The sequence below is a fragment of the Colobus angolensis genome, unplaced genomic scaffold, assembly GCF_000951035.1.
Source record: "Colobus angolensis palliatus isolate OR3802 unplaced genomic scaffold, Cang.pa_1.0 Scaffold116, whole genome shotgun sequence".
In the NCBI taxonomy this organism is placed as follows: Eukaryota; Metazoa; Chordata; class Mammalia; order Primates; family Cercopithecidae; genus Colobus; species Colobus angolensis.
Window position 1 is genome coordinate 3082872 of NW_012112697.1, and position 20897 is coordinate 3103768.

General features: G+C 49.0%; 1 protein-coding gene across 1 annotated transcript in view; it reads left to right on the forward strand.

Annotated features, from left to right (window-relative positions):
- Positions 1-20897, forward strand: part of ZFHX3 (zinc finger homeobox 3) — a 261907-nt gene that overhangs the window by 87503 nt on the left and 153507 nt on the right. The window contains exons 2-3 of the mRNA XM_011961589.1: positions 2444-5211; positions 11697-12193. Coding sequence (XP_011816979.1) covers positions 2493-5211; positions 11697-12193 — 3216 coding nt within the window. The 5' untranslated portion in view covers positions 2444-2492. The remainder of the gene's footprint in view (positions 1-2443; positions 5212-11696; positions 12194-20897) is intronic.

Genomic DNA, 20897 nt, shown 5'->3' on the forward strand with positions numbered 1-20897 from the left:
AGGAGAGGGTGCATGTGTCTTAAGCTACCCGGAGAGGATAGTGCTTCAAGTCCATGAACCACGCTTTGTTTGGCAAGGCTGCAAATGGGCCTGCTTGTCGCAGCTGGTGCATATGGGAAGGAGGCCCAGAGGAGGTAGCTTGGGTCCTGCAGTGGGTTCCTCCTCTCCCACCCGTGTCCTCATGGCTGCTACTCCCCATGAATGGGTGGGCTCTAGTGTCACCACCACAGGGTCACCAACCACCATCATAGGTGGGTACGGTGTCATTCTTTCCTGACATCTTCTGCTTTGCAGTAGAAAACAAAGTAAGGGAGGTTTTAAAAGTCCCAGCGCCTTGGCTGGATAGTTTGTGGAAGAGGAGGAGGAATAAGAGAACAGAGCAAGAGAAGCTCACCAATTAATTGGTAAACGCTTGCAGGTTTCTCTGGCCCAACCCAGGCTGGAGAGGAGATTGGCTTTGCTGTCGATAAACAAGTCCCTGGTGCAGCATCAAAGCTGTTCTCCTTTATCAATCGTGGCCCCCCCCTTCCCGCATGTTCCTGTAACTTACCAAGCATTTATGACATTGATTTTACAATCGGGCTGTTAACCCTCCCGCCCCTTCAGGCCTGCCAACCTTTTTGGCCCAAGCTGTCAATCAGATGTCATCCAGCCCATCAGAAGCATCCCTAAGAAGAGCGACCCTGTAGTCTCACCTGTATCCCGGCTCAACCTTGTGAGGAAGTCCCATTGCGTTTGCTGTTTGGTTGGGTTTAGGTGGAGTCGTCTCTGTTTTAAATGAGTATGTCCTTTCTAAGGCGCATGGAACTTTGTGGTTGCAAAATCTGAGGTTATAAACGGAGAGATGGGGTATGTGTTTGCATGTGTGTATTAGACACATCATAGCTTTAGTCTTCCAAAAAGTTATTTCTCCCTGAGACTTGTGGTAAACCTGCCGTCCCCATCTTTTCCCGAGGGGGAGCTGTTGACTCATTGCGCAGTCAATAATCAAGAAATGAAAAAAAGATTGAGAAGATAGGGGCTGTCGGGGAGGGAAGTAAGATCAAACCTGGCCAAAACCTTCACCAGCCGGCTATGAATGAGATGGTGGGTGGAGAAGCGGCCACATGTTCTCCAGGAGGAGCTGCAGGGGAATGGTGGCTGGGGACCTACGGGCGAAGGATCAAGGCTCTGCGAGGTGCTGAGCTGCCTGTAGGAGCAGGGCCAGACGGAATAATCACTCCTGCGATGATATTACCACAGGAGCAGAGTGGCGGCGATCTGATGCCTCCCTCCCCAGGGACATGAGGTCTCAGAGGGCACATTCAGCTCAGTGGCACTTTGGAGTCGGAAATGGAAAAGCCCCAGGGCTGAATGACAGCTGGTTGGGTAGCGACTAATAACTAAGAGGCAGGTGTGGAGCTGGGGCTTGCCGAGCCCAGCTGCCGTCTCGGCTTGCCACTCAGATCCTTGATAGCAAAAACCACCAAGCACGTGGGGGAACGCACTCCCTCCAGCCAGGGCCAGATAGAAGCTGCTGGAGGGGGTGTTGGCAGATCCAGAGTCTGGTCCATTCCTGCTGGAAATACCAAGCGCACGTTTTGCACCTATGTAGTTTTAGTCTGAAGTCAGCTGAGTCACAGGCCAGGGAGCTTGACTGGTATGGGTGGAGGAGACAGGAATCTGGGGACCCATCTTTTCTGTTTCACGGTGGTCAGATTAGCACTGAGCCAGTTTTTAGATTCAAGCCCCTCAGTTTTACTGCTTATAAAATGGGACTCATGCCTCCCAGACCTGGAGAGGACTTTGTGGAATGCGTCTAGTCCTGCACGCCCTGCCCTGTGAACCTCAGGTTCCTCACTCACCTTCTTTGAACTTCTGAAACTAGAACCATGGTCAGTAAAAGCCACGGCAACTTTTCTAAATCCATGAGCGTATCCCACGCTACCATCCTTTTTCCGGGGACATTGAACCTCCCTCTTCTCAGCCCTCCCCTGTATTCCCCTGAGCCACAGACAGTGCGGGGAGTCGGTGCTGACTTCGTGTGAGCTGTCCAGAAGTGGTAGGGCTGTGGCTGTGACCTCGTGGTGGGGGGCTGGAGAGATGACGGGTCTGTTCTCCACTGTGGCCTGTCGAAGCTGTGCTGGCAAAGAATGGATATTCCTGCTAGTCTTCAGGAGCAGAGCGGTGACAATTCGAAGTCAAAGAGGCCTGCTCCCGGCCTTCTTTCCCCATGTCCCTTGCTCAGGCTGTTGACCCGGCCGTGCCACCCGTGTGCTGGACTGTGCGGGGCAGTGTCCCCAGGCCCGCCCTCTGTCCCGTGTCTCTGTTTTGTGGGTGTTGTGGACAGAAGCCTCTTAGAGCGCTCCGTGCGGTGGGACCTCAGCCTCGGCCCTCCTAACCTCTTTCCTTTCTCTCTCTCTTTCCCCTCTCTCCCTCCTCCCCCCTTGCCTCCGCCCTTCAGGTCCGATCCTCCGTACTGGGTGCAATGAAAGCTCCACGCAGGCCTTACCATGGAAGGCTGTGACTCGCCCGTCGTCTCGGGGAAGGACAATGGGTGCGGTATCCCTCAGCACCAGCAATGGACTGAACTCAACAGCACCCACCTCCCTGACAAACCCAGTAGCATGGAGCAGTCCACAGGCGAGAGCCACGGGCCCTTGGACAGCCTGAGGGCCCCTTTCAATGAGCGCCTTGCGGAGAGCACCGCGTCGGCCGGGCCCCCCGCCGAGCCCGCCAGCAAGGAAGTCACCTGCAACGAATGTTCGGCTTCCTTTGGCAGCCTCCAGACCTACATGGAGCACCACTGCCCCAGCACGCGCCCCCCGCCGCCCCTGAGAGAGGAGAGCGCCAGCGACACCGGTGAGGAGGGGGACGAGGAGAGTGACGTGGAGAACCTGGCCGGGGAGATCGTCTACCAGCCGGACGGCTCCGCGTACATTGTGGAGAGCCTGAGCCAGCTGACCCAGGGCGGGGGCGCCTGTGGGAGTGGCAGCGGCAGTGGGCCTCTCCCCTCGCTTTTCCTGAACTCTCTCCCTGGCGCGGGGGGCAAGCAAGGGGACCCCTCGTGTGCTGCACCCGTGTACCCGCAGATCATCAACACTTTCCACATAGCCTCATCCTTCGGGAAATGGTTTGAGGGCCCAGACCAGGCTTTCCCGAATACCTCAGCCCTGGCGGGGCTCAGCCCCGTCCTGCACAGCTTCCGCGTGTTCGACGTGCGACACAAAAGCAACAAGGATTACCTGAACAGCGACGGCTCTGCCAAAAGCTCCTGCGTATCCAAAGATGTTCCTAACAATGTGGACCTGTCCAAATTCGATGGCTTTGTGCTCTACGGCAAGAGGAAGCCCATCCTGATGTGTTTCTTGTGCAAACTCTCCTTCGGGTACGTCCGTTCGTTTGTGACCCACGCGGTGCATGACCATCGAATGACCCTGAGCGAAGACGAGCGGAAAATTCTTAGCAATAAGAACATCTCCGCTATCATCCAAGGGATCGGCAAAGACAAGGAACCCCTTGTAAGTTTTCTGGAACCAAAAAACAAGAACTTTCAACACCCTTTAGTTTCCACAGCTAACCTCATAGGCCCCGGACACAGTTTTTATGGTAAATTTAGTGGCATTCGAATGGAAGGGGAGGAAGCTCTCCCAGCCGGCTCTGCCGCTGGCCCCGAGCAGCCCCAGGCTGGGCTCTTGACCCCCAGCACCCTGTTGAACCTTGGCGGGCTCACCAGCTCGGTCCTGAAGACCCCCATTACCTCAGTCCCCCTGGGGCCTCTGGCTTCCAGTCCTACCAAATCCTCAGAGGGCAAGGACTCCGGGGCGGCGGAAGGAGAGAAGCAGGAAGTGGGCGACGGGGATTGCTTCTCGGAGAAAGTAGAGCCAGCCGAAGAGGAGGCGGAGGAGGAAGAGGAGGAGGAAGAGGCGGAGGAGGAGGAGGAAGAAGAGGAGGAGGAAGAAGAGGAAGAGGAAGACGAGGGTTGCAAAGGACTCTTTCCAAGCGAGTTGGATGAGGAACTGGAGGACAGGCCTCACGAGGAGCCTGGGGCCGCAGCAGGTAGTAGCAGCAAAAAGGACCTTGCTCTCTCAAACCAAAGCATTTCTAACTCCCCCTTAATGCCTAACGTGCTCCAGACGCTGTCGAGGGGCACAGCTTCTACTAGTTCTAATTCTGCTTCTTCCTTTGTTGTCTTTGATGGTGCGAACAGGAGGAATCGTTTAAGCTTTAACAGTGAGGGCGTCAGGGCCAATGTGGCAGAGGGCGGCAGGAGGCTGGACTTCGCTGACGAAAGTGCCAATAAAGACAATGCCACAGCGCCAGAACCAAATGAAAGCACAGAGGGCGACGACGGGGGCGTCGTTCCCCATCACCAGCACGCTGGCTCCCTCTGCGAGCTTGGGGTTGGGGAGTGCCCCTCGGGGAGTGGCGTGGAGTGCCCCAAATGCGACACGGTCCTGGGCTCCTCCCGCTCGCTGGGCGGTCACATGACCATGATGCATTCTCGCAACTCGTGTAAGACACTCAAGTGCCCCAAGTGCAACTGGCACTATAAGTACCAGCAGACCCTGGAGGCACACATGAAGGAGAAGCACCCGGAGCCGGGGGGCTCCTGTGTCTACTGCAAAAGCGGGCAGCCCCACCCCCGGCTGGCACGAGGCGAGAGCTACACGTGTGGTTACAAGCCTTTCCGCTGCGAGGTGTGTAACTACTCCACAACTACCAAAGGCAACCTCAGTATTCATATGCAGTCCGACAAGCATCTCAACAACATGCAGAACCTGCAGAACGGAGGCGGGGAGCAGGTCTTCAGCCACACTGCCGGGGCGGCGGCGGCCGCGGCGGCTGCGGCGGCGGCGGCAGCCAATATCAGTAGCTCCTGCGGGGCCCCCTCGCCCACCAAACCAAAAACCAAACCCACCTGGCGGTGCGAGGTGTGTGATTATGAAACCAACGTGGCCAGGAACCTCCGCATTCACATGACCAGTGAGAAGCACATGCATAACATGATGTTACTGCAGCAGAACATGACCCAGATCCAACACAACCGCCACCTCGGCCTTGGCAGCTTGCCCTCGCCCGCCGAGGCCGAGCTCTACCAATACTACCTGGCCCAGAACATGAACCTGCCCAACCTAAAGATGGACAGTGCTGCCTCGGACGCCCAGTTCATGATGAGCGGATTCCAGCTGGATCCCGCGGGGCCCATGGCCGCCATGACGCCTGCTCTAGGTGAGGATGACTACGTGTTTGTCTGTTTTCATGACAGGAATTTAACCAGGGAGAATGGTGAGTAGGGTGAGATAGTGCTGTGGATTCGGTTGACTCTGGTCTTCTTGAGTGGTTTTTGTGTAAACTGGAGTGTCTTACAATCAAGTATTTATTCTCAAGAATCCCTTGAACTCTGTGTGTGCATATGGAAAAGTTTATACATTCAAGAGAGAGATGATTGTACTCTGGCTACATGGGGCTGGGATTAAAATGTGAGTGTTTCCTCTAGTTTTCTGTTCCCATTCTGTCTTTCTCTGTCTCTTTTTTCAATTTGAAAAATCACTATAATCACCCAAAACTTTGGGGTTTCATCGGATATTTACTGAAACTTACAGGAAACTATAGCTGAGGCAATCATCTCAATAAGAGGACTAGGGACAGTTATCTCTATGATTTAAATAGAGACTATCATCTCAATAATAGGAATTTGGAACCATAGTGTATGTTATTCAGATAGCCAAAGGCTGATTCTGTGCAGAGCTGGGAGCCACCCAGATAGACTTCACAAAGTTCTCTGTATATTTATGAGGACCTTGATGAAAGAGATGTGATTTTTTTTTTTTCTTATTTTCGGTGAGTGCTTGGTGATTAGAATAGTTGGGAATTAATTGGGAATTGAATGGCCCCAGTGGCACTGTTGTGAGAGATGAATAAGAAGTAAGTCGTAAACATTGTCCATCAAGGAAAGTTAACTTTTAATAGCAGTTAGATCCTGGTTAGCAGAGCCTTTGTTGCCGGAAAGAATGACCTCTGCTTTAGAGAAACTGATTTGGCTCTGTCCATGCTCCCAGTCTTACCAATGAGCTTACCATATCTAGAATAGGACGGATGTGGGTGCTGAAAACTTTTGAGTTTTTACGTAGAACGAACCACAGCCACTTTGAGGATAGCTGCTGCCGCCAAAACAATCTACAGATGGGTTTCATGAGAACCCTTTGATAGCTGGGCCACTCATGCCTCCACCCTGTATGCCTCAAACAGGATCCTGCCTGCGCCACATCCCGTGACCCTGCTAATGGACTTCGTGGGACCAGTGACAACGGCCTGAATTAAGCAATATGCCATTATTGACATGGGAATAGGTTGTTCTTGGCAACAGAGTGTCAGTGAGGACTTTTTTCCGGGATGGCTTAGATGACTGCAGAGCCAAGCCTCACCAGTTGGCAGGTGTTTATTTGTGTAGTGTTTTAGTGCTAATTGTTGCCGATGAGTTATATTTCAAAGCGTTCCATTGGTTTTTCTTGCTATGTATTCAACTTTTAATCCTTAGTACTTTAATCTTTTCCATTTTGAAATATTTCCCCATTGATCCTTTATTACCAAATGATTTGAAGGTATTTGACCAACTGGCTAATCGTGGATGCACAAGCACCGGTCGCCTTATTTGTCCCCGGGGTGAACCATGCACGCCAGGGGATGGGCGTGAGTACTCTATGGTTTTTTTTTAAACCAGTAGAAATTGGAAGGAGTCATAGAATCTTGGGAGGCAGATCTTGGAGCGAATCAAACATAATGGAAGTGAAATGAAGACAGAACATGGGTAGGTTCATGTTGGGTCAAAGCGAGGTGTTTTTTTTTTGAGACAGAGTTTCTCTCTGTCACCCAGGCTGGAGTGCAGTGGCGTCATCTCGGCTCACTGCAACCTCCACCTCCTGGGTTCAAGCGATTCTCCTGCTATAGCCTCCCAAGTAGCTGGGATTACAGGCCCCCACCACCATGCCTGGCTAATTTTGTATTTTTAGTAGCGATGGGGCTTCACCATGTTGGCCAGGCTGGTCTCGAACTCTTGACCTCAGGTGATCCGCCCACCTTGGCCTCCCAAAGTGCTGGGATTACAGATGTGAGTCACTGTGCCCGGCCTAAAGTGAGGCTTTTTAATTATCTTGAGAACAGGTAACTAAGGCTCGCATTGAGAAGTAGAGAAATATTTCACTTTCACACCAAGTGTCTGTGAATCTTTGGGGCATCATGCACTGTCCCGGGCATTGTGGCAGATTCAGAAGGAGCAGAAGAATGAAGCCGTATGTTCTAGACACACATGGAAGAGCCACACCTTATTTCTTGGAGAGACTAGGACTCTTCCTTCCAGGGGATTTATCCAACTCAGTCACAAAGGGCCCTTGAATTTCCAGTGTCACTACTTGTTGGCCAAGGGGAGTCCCTGGAAACCTGTGCCTTCCTTGGGCCATGAGAACTGCTAAGAAGGTGTGAGAGCCACAAATCCTTTATGCCGGAAGCTCAAGTGGGTGTGGGGGCCATAGGAAGTGTCCAAAGGACTTGGAATTTGAGTTGTATGACCTCAGTAGGAGAAACCAACTTATGCAAATAAAAACAGCCATCACTTTCAGTTCTAGCTGTGGCTCTACTGATTTTTGTCTTTTTTTTTTTCCCCCCATAGTCCATTTATAAGATGGCTGTAGGTGTTATTAGACGTGACTGAGTTCTGAAGGGGGAAAAAAGTTTTTGTGAGATGCACTCCTCCTTACAAGGTGATTGTTCTCATACTTCCCTTGGCAGAGCCCTCTTTAGTATCATCAAACAGACACTGATTCTGGGGATGCTTCTTTTCAGAGGCCTTTGAGGAAAGGGTTGGGGCTCCTTTGCCTAGTACAGTTGGATCTGCTGCTCTTTGTAGACAGCACATTAGATTTGAGGCCTTGTGAACATCCTCTCAAACCTTCCTTTCGACTCTGAAGTTTAGCGTAGCACCAAGAAAGGGGTTGCTTGTGAGGGTGGCTGTGTGTTTCCCAAGTAGCCAGCCAGCCCCTGGACACCTGCACAAGGTTTAACAGCTCCCTTCATCTTCCTTTGATTCCAGAGTGTGCCTTTTAATCCATGTGCCTTCCTGATGATGTGCTGATGGGCGGGCTCACGTGCCAAGGTGTCAGTTCCAGTGTTAGAGTTAGGTGTATACCCGGAGATGGGGACCCGCTCCAACACCAAGTATCCAGTGTGGCTCAAGACTAAAGGCCTGCCAAATTCTTTTTTTCATTTCTTTTTTTGAGATGGAGTTTCACTCTTGTCGCCCCAGCTGGAGTGCAATAGCGTGATCTTGGCTCACTGTAGCCCCTGCCTCCCAGGTTCAAGCAATTCTAATGCCTCAGCCTTCCGAGTAGCTGGGATTATAGGCGTGCGCCACCACGCCCAGCTGATTTTTGTATTTTCAGTAGAGACGGGGGTTTCACCACATTGGCTAGGCTGGTCTTGAACTCCTGACTTCAGGTGATCTGCCCACCTTGGCCTCCCAAAGTGCTGGGATTACAGGTGTGAGCCACTAAGCCCAGCTCCAGTTTCTTATTTATAGGGGCCCTGCTCCTAATTGTTTGTGAATTGGGTAAGATAACTCCACTTTGCAGCAGCTGAATTAGCGGATTTGCAGGATTCTAAGCCCTGGGCTTGTTTCTCTGAGGCATAGTTCTCGAAGGGAGTTTTCACTTGCCTGTCATCCTCACTTGTTTCAGCACTCTGCTGCTTCTATCCTTTGCATTTCATTTTAAGAGCCTAGAATGCTGGCTAGGCATGGTGGCTTATGCCTATAATCCAGCACTGTGGGAGTCCAAGGATCACTTGAACCTGGGAATTTGAGACCAGTCTGGGCAACATCTCAACAACAAAAAAAATTATTTTTAAGATCAGCCAGGTGTGGTGGGGTGCACCTGTAGTCCCAGCGACCTGGGAGGCTGAGGTGGGTGGATCAGTTGAGCCTTGGTGGTCTAGACTGCAGTGAACCATTCCAGCCTGGGCAACAGAGTGAGATCTTGTCTCTTAAAAAAAAAAAAAAAAAAAAAAAAAAGAGCTTAAAGTGGAAACTGGGACTTAGTTCCTCTGCTTATTCCAAGGACTTCTCATTTTCACTCAGGCATCAGCAAGTGACAGCTGAATTTCTCTTTAGAGCAATATTGATGTGCCGAGGTTAAATCTAAAAAGTGGAGACGATTTGATACTTCAGGTGGTTGGCATCAGAAACAAATATATGTTTGCTCCTTGTCTTACCCTCCGGGCAGTTTCTGCTTTGACTGAACACCGAATATGTTTCGTGGATGTTGCCTGGCCTTCGTCCCCGTTAAGGGATGGAGCTTTTAGGCTTTTTTTCTTTTTTTTCTTTCTGTTTTTCTTTCTTGTCCTAAAAAGAATGTCATAGTTATGGTTCCTCTCACCAGGGGAGATGGGAAGACAGACAACAAGCTGAAAGCTTCCTAAGCCTTCTGGAATGCATGTGCAAAAGATTTCTGTGGCTCACTAGACTGTCCGTGAGCTTCAAACGCAGCTGCTGGTCTGCTTAGCAGAACCTGTACTGATCTTGTCACTCGAGGTGACTTGTGTAGCGTCAATAAGAAAATCATAAAAAAAAGAAAAAATCTTTTCTCTGATGAGCCACTGACTTGGATTCTAATCAGTTATAAAAAATAAAATAACCTTGGCCCAACCACACATAAAAGGTCAAATTTAAATATCAGTTGGGGAGGTGGGGCAGACCCAATAGCTCAAGTGCATATGTGTTTAGGAAAGAGAAACTAGACACCAGTGCCCAGCTTTCTGCTTGACCGTATACTTCTAGGAACTGGAGGGAAGGCTGCTCTCTTCAAGCCTTTCTCCTGGTAGAAAGAAGCCCTTGCAGTATTAATTTACCGTAGCAAATGTGAGCTTGTCCCCAGTTTATGCAGGGCACTGATGGACTGAAAAAGACTAGGGTGGAAGAGGGAGGAAGAGATCTTCTCCCGGCCCTTTTGTGGAGATGTGGAGCTGACCCTCCTGTCTCACTGCCTGTCTTGGTGCACTTCCTGAACATGCGACAGTCCCATTCTTTTTTCACTCTTGTCTAGCACAGCAAACATTTGGGTGTCTGTGCCCTCTGTAGAGGGCTGGGCACTCAGAGGTCCAGCGAGGATAAGACTGAACCCCTGTCCTGGGGAGGTGCCACCTTGATGGGGATCCCAGCTATGGTGCATTTCTGTATGTAGGTGACTGAGTGGCAAAGGGAAGGTGATAGGTCCTAGGGTAGCTCCGCATGTCACACAGGGCGGAGGCTCAGGAAAGAGAATAGGTGGCCCTACTGGGAAGACATGGGAGGGTTGGCAGCATTGACTGATGGGAGGGATACTGACCAGAGGGGAGTGGTGAGGAGTAGAGCGATTACTCCCCAAGTCTTTTTATGTTTTGTTTTGTTTTGTTTTTGAGACAGGGTCCTGCTCTGTCACCAGGGCTGGAGCTGAGTGGCACGATCTCAGCTCACTGCAGCCTCTACCTCCAGGGCTCAAGTGATTCTCCCTTCTCAGTCCCTGAGTAGCTGGAACTACAGGCATGCACTACCATGCCTGGCTAGTTTCTGTTGTATATTTTGTACACCTTGTTGCCCAGACTGGTCTCGAACTCCTAGGATCAAGTGATCTGCCTGCCTTGGCCTCCTGAAGTGCTTGGATTAGGTGCGTGAGACGCTGCGTCCAGCCCCACTCCCCAGATCTTTGCTTTAGGGAGGCACTCTCCAACCCAGGTGTCACTCACCGCCACATAGCTTCCTAAATTTAAATAACATTAAAAATTCAGTTCCTTAGTTGCACTACCCATATTTCAGGTATTTGTTAGTCACATGTAGCCAGTGACTGCTGCACCAGACGATGCAGCCATAGATTGTTCTCAAGGTGGCAGAAAGTCATGTTGGTCACTGCCACCTCAGATACATTCTGGGCCCAATTCTGGTTCCCCATGAAGGCTTGGTATATTAAGATTGCAGCTGTAACGCATTTCTGATTTTGGAAGGTCTGTGGTGTGAGATTCTTTCATATCCAGTGAATGATACATATTTCTATCTTTTCTTGGATCTTAGAGAGGGGATGAATTGAAATATTAAAGAGGTGGCTGGGCACGGTAGCTCACGCCTGTCATTCCAGTACTTTGGGAGGCCGAGGCAGGTGGATCAACTGAGATCAGAGTTCAAGACCAGCCTGGCCAACATGGTGAAACCCCGTCTCTACTAAAAAAGACAAAAATTAGCTGGTTTTGGTGGTGGATGCCTGTAATCCCAGCTACTCAGGAGGCTGAGGCAGGAGAATCGCTTGAACCTGGGAGGCGGAGGTTGCTGTGAGCCGAGATCGTGCCACTGCACTCCAGCCTGGGCAACACAGAGCAAGACTCCATCTTGGAGGAAAAAAAAGAAAAGGAAATATTAAAGAGGCAATGGCTCCTAGCTTTTCTAGGTGTTCTTTTCCTAAAGAAAGAAAATACGAAACCTGCCAGAAATCTCAGAATGTCCACAGGAAAGATCGAAACACATCAGGTTGACTACGTTTGTGTGCTTGTTTTCCAGCCAGTAACCCTTTGCGACCCTTGAAATGTGATCTTTTCCTTTTGGACCCCAGTTGAGGGTGGCGGAGGGCTAGGGGGTGCCTCAGCTGTGGCCGTGACCACAAGCCTGGTCTCTGACTCTCTCCTTCTCTCCTTCCCCGCAGTGGGCGGTGAGATCCCCCTAGACATGCGGCTCGGGGGCGGGCAGCTGGTGTCAGAGGAGCTGATGAACCTGGGCGAGAGCTTCATCCAGACCAACGACCCGTCGCTGAAGCTCTTCCAGTGTGCCGTCTGCAACAAGTTCACGACGGACAACCTGGACATGCTGGGCCTGCACATGAACGTGGAGCGCAGCCTGTCGGAGGACGAGTGGAAGGCGGTAATGGGGGACTCGTACCAGTGCAAGCTCTGCCGCTACAACACCCAGCTCAAGGCCAACTTCCAGCTGCACTGCAAGACAGACAAGCACGTGCAGAAGTACCAGCTGGTGGCCCACATCAAGGAGGGCGGCAAGGCCAACGAGTGGAGGCTCAAGTGTGTGGCCATCGGCAACCCCGTGCACCTCAAGTGCAATGCCTGTGACTACTACACCAACAGCCTGGAGAAGCTGCGGCTGCACACGGTTAACTCCAGGCACGAGGCCAGCCTGAAGTTGTACAAGGTAAGGCCCAGCTCCTTATGGCTCAGACACCCTTTCTGAAAGGAGAGGGTTGCGCACTGGGGAGTTAGGGAGCACTGGGGAGGAGTCGGACCGTCTCTGGCATGGCCTGGGTGGCTGTTGGTTGGGAACCTGGAGTGGAGAGGAGAGTCGGCAGTGTCCACTTTGTCACCAGATGGAAACGTGACAGGTTCAGTGAGTAGCTTGAGTAGCTGAAGGTTCTCTTTTTGGATGCCCAATTTGGGGGCAGGTTTTGTTGACAGCGCCTCTAGGGTTGGTTCTTTTCTTTCTTACATGGGCTCTTTTGCATCCTCTGCTCCTGTGGTTTCCCTCTCTCCTTTAGGGTCTCTGTTCTCCTTTTCCATCTCTTTATTCCTTTTTTTTTTTTTTTTCCTATTTCTCCTTTCCTGGATGCTCCTGGGGTGTTTTGTTCTTCCCTTCCTGCTTTCATCCATCCATCATCCCACCAACAAATACACACTGGGTACCTTCTCAATGCCAGGTACTGTTCCGGGCATGTGTCCACGTCAGTGCATGAAACTGACCAAAAAAAAAAAAAAGCCCTGCCCTCATAGAGCTTCCATTCTTTTAGCAGGAGATGGGTGAGAAATGATGAATAAATTATGTAGCAGGGTAGAAGGTGCTGAATGCTGTGGGGAAAATGGGGCCCATAAGGGGCCTTTGTTGTCCCCCCCCCCCCGCTTTTGTGCTTCCTGGGTTCTGTGTCCTCTTTCTCTTCCTTATACTTTTTCTTCCTCTTCCTGGGCTTCTCCCATCCTCCCCCTATCCTCCCCCTTTCCCTTTGTCTCTTCTCCTCTTCCCTCTTTCCTTTATTCTTTCTGTCCCCCCACCCCACTCTTTCCCCCCAGCCCTTCCCTCTACTCCATAGATGGTAACCGAGGAGGAGCTGCTCCGGATACTGTAAATAGTCCTTTCACTTGCACGGCAGAATTGCTCCAGACGTCTCTATTGATTTTCACTGGACTTAAAGCCTCACCTTTTTCTCTAATCATCCCATAATGGCTTTAGTATGAACAATCAGGTACAAATCGCCATAAATCTCCCCGGCCCCATCCCACACACCTTCCACTCCCTCACTCTCTCTTTTCATTTTGCTCACTCCCATGATCAGCTTCTCGTACCTTTCACACCGTTTCTCACGTCTTTGGGCTCACGAGTGTTTGGTTTCTGCTGGCTCTGAGCTAGTTGAGTCCCTGCTCTACTCAGCATGATTTTAAATGGAGATTCCACATAAGGAAGGCTTCTAGTCTTTTCTCCATGTCAGCCTCTGCTGGGATTGATAATTGTACTTCATTTGACAGTTGCTCCTTCTCAGGGTGTGGGGAGGCCTGCGTAACGCAGTGCCTAAGAAAGCACTTTAGGGAAAGGAGGAGAAAGCAGGAATGAGGTAGAGGTGATAGAATGTTCTGGAATTGACTGTGGACTCAGCTATGGTGCAGTGAGGAAGGTCTGGACACCAGGCAGCCAATCCCCTTATCTCAAATGAGCAAGAACCTTGCTGGACTGGCTTAGTTTTGTGCCACCATTAAAAGAAAAAAGCTCTTTGCAGTCAGTTTAAATTGGAGGTCTGAACTGGCCACAGGATGGTGCCGACGTGGTCAAGAAAACCTGATGGAAAAACCAGTGGAAAAAAGAATTTCCAAAGGACCCAACTGAGTAAAATTTGTACAAAGGACTTGGCATGGCCATTGAAGGTTGCATGCAACTTTGATGAAGGTCGTTTAGAGGTGGCACGAAGCTGGCCTCTTGCATCCAAGGAAAAAATTGCCCTTTAGATTCTAAAATGCACACGGTGGTGATTAACTCTCACGCTGCATCCTCTGTGTGGCTGAAGTCTTGAATAAGAGTCTATCAGGCACTTGACTTTGCTTCTAACGAGCCTGGAAGTTGGAGGATTTGCTGAGAACATCCTGTTTTGGTCCCCAAACCATGTCCACGATCACACCCAGAGAGTCAGGGTGAGGTGTGGACGGAAGAGATGCGGTTTATTTGTGTGTTTCTGCACTGCTAGCCTGTCATCCTGGGACTTTTTTTCTCATTTCTTTTTTTAAGGTAGAGGAAACTGTTGCTCAAATAGATGGCGTGGGTAGAAGGGTCCTGAGTGTTGGGATGCAGGGTAGAACGTGGACCCAGCACCCGAAGGAGAGATCCCGAAATGGTGTATGTGGCCGGCATGTCCCCGGGGTGACCAGCCCCTGAGGTTCAGGGCAGAATTGCCTCCGTCAGGAGCCAAAGGTCGTTAGTCTAGTCTCATTAGTCCTTGGGTAATGAATGGCCCTGTGCGTGCCCGGGCTCCGCCACAGGGCGGGGAGCTCTCCCGCTCACTCCGGAATGACACCACTGGGATTATCATTCCAGTGCTCGCCCTGAGCCCTTTGGTCCCTCAGTACGACTAAGATCAAACTTCTCTTGCCGCTAAGGGGGGCTCCCTCTCATAAGGTTTCATCATTCCATGAATTTAGGGTAGGGATTGGAGGTGGTTTGAGAGTCAGTTTTTCTCTAGGCCCTGGTGTGGCCTGTAGTAAATGGAGATTGATTGCATGTTATTTTTCCTCTTGCTAATGTAATCCATTAGCCCGGCACATGAATAATCAGTTTAGAGCACAGTTAACTGGATGTAATCGAGTTCTTTACTGTCTGCTAGAGAAACCGCTCCAGATGCGGCTGACCCGGGGAGCTGACCGGGCTTCTCACACACAACCCTCCTTACTCACCCCTTCCCCACCCCACCCTGTCCCGGTTCCCTGGCACATTATTCATGATCAGCCAGGGCGGCTCTCCAAAGCTGCCCTCCGCGGCACCTAGTGAAGTGGCGGTGATGTATGTGGCTTCCCTGTGGCCCTCCCAGCCCTCTCTTTCAGCCTAGGCTTTTATTCTCCTCCTGTTCCTTTTTCATGTTGAAGGAGACAGAGCTGCGTTCTCAGGAGATTCAAGCAGTGGCGTGGCTTTTGGTTTGTCGTCTGACCTCACCCTGGGCGGGAGTCACTGTCCTTGCTGTCATACATGCTAGTGCATAGGTTGCTATGTTAAGAGGGAACTTTCTGAAAGTGTGAGATAATTTTTAATCCAGAAATGTGAGAGGGTTGTGCTAATTTACAAAATTTGATGGTATTGTCTTTGTTGCCTGGAATGGTATAGTTTTGATTTTTGTGTAATACTAATTTATAAATCAGGAGTAGGTTCAACCTGTTTTTCTTCTGCACCTCCTGGAAGTAGAGTGGAGTAGGGGAAGGCTGCAGGGCCTGAGGCATCTGAGGGAAGCCCCCTTACCTTGTCTCTGGGCCCCAAGTTACTTCTGCAAAGTGCTCCTGATTGAAATCCTTGGGAACTTTTGGGCTGAAGCAGTGGCCGGCTCTGGCCCAGCCCCTAGTGCTCACATGTCCATGTCCTGACACTTACCATCTTGGGATCCCTGTGATTGGCTGACATAGCAAGAAGCCCAGAGACTCCAGTGAAGCTTGGAGACTGGGCTCTTTCTGTCCTTAGTGACCCATTTGAGCCAGAATGGAAAAGGCACTTGTCTCTCACTGGGGCTGAGCTCCAGCTTCCTTAATTCCTCATCCTTCTGCTTTCACATGTAAATGTATCACTCCTTTCTCAGAGGACTACACCCTGGCCCCACTCTCAATGTTCTCCACCTATAGAGATAGATGTGGGTGCCCTCGCTCCTCAGAACTAGGAGAGCAGCTGTCACTGACACATTCTTGCCCTCTGCCCTTTCCCACGGCTAGTGTAGAGCCTGCATCTGAGCCATGTGGGTTCAGAGCTGGCACGAGCTCTTCCACGTTTATCTTGCATTCCCAGCCTAGTGACGTCCATGGTGAGCTCTCTGAAATGTGTGCTGCTTTCTGCCTGGAGGAGGAGGGGCCACAGAAAGGGCAGTTGGAAATCAGTGCACACTCCCGCCATCTCCCAGAATCTGTTTTTCACTTTGATGTTTTTCTTCACCTGAGAGTCCCTGGAATGGAAATCTGTCAACTTTAGCAGATAGATTAAGGCCCCACCAGAATCTGTTACTCAAAACAGTTTCCAGCTGGGGTTTCTTTGACTGGGCCAAGACTGAAGGTTACCTATTCATCTTAAATACTGTACAAAGAGGGTTGTCTACCACGGTGTTGGGTCTGGGCCACATGTGAGCTGCCGTGGGTCAACGGGGCACACAGGAGAGGAGAAGCCGGTGTCCAAGCCAACTCTGCTTGGCCTGAAGTAGGAGGCAGAATGTGTTATTGATTCATGCACATGGCCAGATTCTCCACATAGAGGACGTCTGCTCATGCCATTCTAGGAGGATTGTGCAGTATGGGAGGATGTAAGAAAACCTCCATCAGACTTTGCATTGCTTTAGAACCCGTCTTCTCAGTTCTTTCCCTGATGCATAAGGAACTCATTGGGACTCACATTCCCAGCAGGGCCATAAAATCATCGTATGGTAGACGGGCATATCAGACAATGTAGGCGAAATCAGACAGCGATCTGGTTTGAAATCTGCATTCCTGGTGCTCCTCTGTGGGGGTCTTAGAAAGACAGCTGCACACTTTACGTCTGTAGGTGGTGCCTGGAGGCGTTTGCCTTCCACTGAGAGCAAAAAGCATACATCCTTTGGGGAGTGTCCCCTTCCTCCCTCCTGTGCTGCTTTCCCAGCTTGGCTGTGTGTTTGAAGCTCTGGGGAAAGCGTCATATGGTTCGCATCAGGATTCTGGAGCCAGTTTGCTCAAACCTTGTTTTCTCGTTATTTGACTATTTTGTTTTGTTTTGTTTTAAGTACATACTTCCACCACCTTTCCTCCCTGCCTTGGTACCTTCAACCAAAAAATGAAAGGAAAGAAATGTTTTTCTGCAGGTGATTTAGAAGGTGTGAAAGGCCAGATGTTTTGGTGAATTTTAGCAGATTTCACCCTCATGCTCTCCTTCTCCTGGAGCCACTGGAGGCCTGAGGTTCATTTCCATGGCTTGATGGTCGGTGCTGGTGGGACATGGGTCTCTGCAGCTGGGCTGGGAGGCTGCACATGGACCTGATGGGTCCTCACTGAGAGCCTGGGCTGACTCTGACAGCTCTTGTGGCCACCAGTTAACTTCAGGGGCACTCCAGGAAGATGGAAAGACCAAATATTTTGGGGGGCAGGGCTTGTGCTAGGACCAAGTTCATCCATCACTGCTGTGGGAACGTATGGCTCATGGTTCACCAGTGGTGTGCGGCATGAAAGCTGGGTACCTTGCTGGGAGGTCCCTTGTTCTTTCCTCCTTCCAGAAGCTTCCCACCTGTCTTGATCCACATTCCTCCAATAAGTTATATTTCATACACTCAGCTGATGGCTTTAGGCACAAGTTTTGTGTGGGTCAGTCTGGTTATAGCATTTTACACACCCTCATGTCAAGAAGGTCAGGTCAGTGTTCTCTTTTGACTCCACGCTTTAGACACCACATAATGGAACTGAAATCTTATTAGATGTGCCTGTTGGGGGAAAAAAAAAAGTTTAGTACTTGAAAACCACCTGTTGAAAAACCAGTTTTGCAACCATTAACCATAGCACTTTTATTCTCATTTTTTCTAAATGTTTTTAGTTTTTTTCTCTGTCTCTCTTTTCTGAGTCCTTTTTGTGGATAGTAAAGAACTGACTGACCCTTTTAGAATAGTATTGTATTCTTAATTATTTCTTACAAGGTTAGCATTCCATGTTTACCTCAAGTGTAAGCTGGTAATAAAATGTGGATTCCCTATTTCTTAGTTAAAGTAATATGAGTAGTGCATGTTCACTGTAAAAAAAATTGGAAAAATCCAGGAATAAAAAAGAAAGTAAGTATCTGGTAAATCCTACAATGTGATGGATTTTTATTTTTATTTTTATTTTTGCATGTAACATAGGAATTTTACAAAATTGAAATGACATCGTGTAATACCTGAGAACTTTTTTACATCTTTAAATATTTTCCAATGATTTTTAAAGTGGATGTCTTTTGTGTACTTTCTGACTTTACTGTCCAGAGGCAAACCCATGTAGTTGATATTTTGTGCTCTTTTCTGTGCTTCTATAGATGAAACCGTGTGTGTGTATGTATCTGTACACACACACATACTGTTCATTTTTAAAAATCTTTATAGACACATGCTATGCTTTCAATTTTGTTTTGTTTTGTTTTTTGAGACAGAGTCTCACTCTGGCGCTCACACAGGAGTGCAGTGGCCTGATCTTGGCTGGCTGCAACATCTGCTTCCCAGGCTCAAGCAATTCTCCCACCTCAGCTTCCCAAGTAGCTGGGACCACAGGTGCACACCACCACACCCAGCTGATTTTTTGTATTCTTCATAGAGACGGGATTTCGACATTTTGCCTAGGCTGGTCTTGAACCCCTGGGCTCAAGCACGATCCTCCCACCTTGGCCTCCCAAAGTGTCAGTTTGTTTTATTCAGGAAACTCTTTTAGGTCCGTACATATAGATACTTTTTATGCAAATCATTTTAGGTCAGTACATGTAGATGCAGTCGCTCTTTTTAATGGCTATATAGTATTTCCTTTATTATCCAGTCCCTTTTTGATATACTTTGAGCTTATGTGCAAGGTTTGGATACTGCAGATAATGAGCTAGGAACATGATTCTCTACACACACCATGAAGGGGGATTGTTGGGCCCCAGGACCTAATGCCAGTAGATGCAGCACTTCCCAGAGGCCTTTTAGAAAGCAGGTGGCCCTGTCATCCTCCCCTGTTAGGTGATGGCCAAACTCCCATGCAGTGACACACACGGTGGTGGTGGTTTTCCATTTTCATTGTCAGATTGACAACATTGTTCTAGTGTAAGTCCCTTTTCATTGTTCTAATGTGGGTAGATAGGAGGAACATTTTTTTTGTCATGCAGTTCTTCGTTTTTGTTTTTTTTTTTTTTTGAGACTGGATCTCACTCTTGTCACTCAGGCTAAAGTTCAGTGGCGTGATCTCAGCTTACTCCAACCTCCGCCTCCTGGGTTCAAGTGATTCTCCTGCCTCAACCTCCCGTGTAGTTGAGATTACAGGTGCCCGCTACCACACCTGCTAATTTTTGTATTTTTAGTAGAGATGGGGTTTTGCCATGTTGGCCAGGCTGGTCTCAAACTCCTAACCTTGAGTGATCCACCCACCTTGGCCTCCCAGAGTGCTGAGATTACAGGTGTGAGCCACCACGCCTGGCCCTATTTGTGACTTTTGAGGAATATATTTTGTGTATAGCTGTAAGACTCTGCTTTTGTATACAGTGTGATTTAGGACTCTTTATTTTCCTTCAAATTCAATGGCTAGCCGTACGACGATTGCTTAAATAACCAGCCTTTCCTAGCTGGTGTGCAAAGCTGTTTCTCATTCTCCATTCTCTTACGTCTTGCAGAGCCTCTTGTGAATGATCCACAGATTTAGGTAAATCAGAACGTATTTACGGAATTCTGTCATTGGACACACTGGGGAACAAGAAGAAGGGACGGAAAGGCCTGGCTTTCTTTCCTGGCATTTGGAATCTGTGGACCAAACGCCTTCCTCTCGCCTTTTCCTATTTCTCTTTGGCGTATTCCCCAAAAGAAAATTTCTTAGATTAGTTTGCCTTCATTAAACTCTCCAAGATGAGGGAGTTTCCAAAAGAAACGGAGTCTTCAAAGAGGAGCTGGGTTTTTAAGGCACCTTAATGGAGACTGTGGATCTCACCATTTATCTTTAGAAAGGGATCAGGAATAAATTCTGAAAGCCATGGAAGTTCCCTTTCCTGAAGTTCTTGTGTAAATAGTATATAGATTTCATGACTGTGTCTACGTATTTCCAATGTGAACTGTTTTCAGGTACTGGTTACAAGTCTTTTTTTGGATTCCAAAGGTATACCATGGCCCCTGACAGGCTGAGCAGCAAGGAGGTCTAATTTCAGAAAATCTGATAGCTACCACTTTGTGAAAATATTTACGAATCCCCTTGATTCTCTGCTTAGAAAGTTCTGGACCTTCTTATGAGAGAGAAATCTCAAACTTTCAGTCCCTTCACCCACCCCCCACCCATCCAGAGGAATAAGTCACACCGTGGAATTCTTTGCATGAATGACATCTGCCATCTTGGGGGTGGTCTGTAACCCTTAGGGGAATTTTGTGCTAATATTCCATTGCTTCTGCATTCCAGAATAACGCGTTATGTTACGGTTGTTTTAGGTAAACACACTCTGGCAGGAAAGTCAGTATGGCAGGTGCCACATAATGGGGCAAAGGTGTGAACTCAGTGTTGAATTCTTTCAGCTTGCTGAGGACTTGGACTAAAAGGGCAAATTTGAATACATCTAGTCCCAACAGGTGTTTCTGGGTTTTGTTTTGTTTTGTTTTGAAAGGGAAATGGTAAGGGAACAATTGGGCATTGTCAGGAACACTGTCAGGAAAAGGCAAGAGTTTTTAAATAATTATATGATCCACCTGAACCATGTTCTTTATTCTGTTTTACACATAAGTTGAAACTATAAATACTAGTAAGTGTAGGGTGGGAAAGGCTGTTACTATGCAAACCATTTTGGTAGTATTGAGTAAGTGTATATTTAATACTTAACAAAAATTGATTTTTAGCATGTAAAGCAGCCGGAATGTAGGATGAAAGTGAACATTTTCTAATGGCAGAAAATCTGTCACTCATAGAAATACTGGAGGTTGTAGAAACTAGCAACATTAGGGTGGTGACTTGGGATAGTGTTGGCA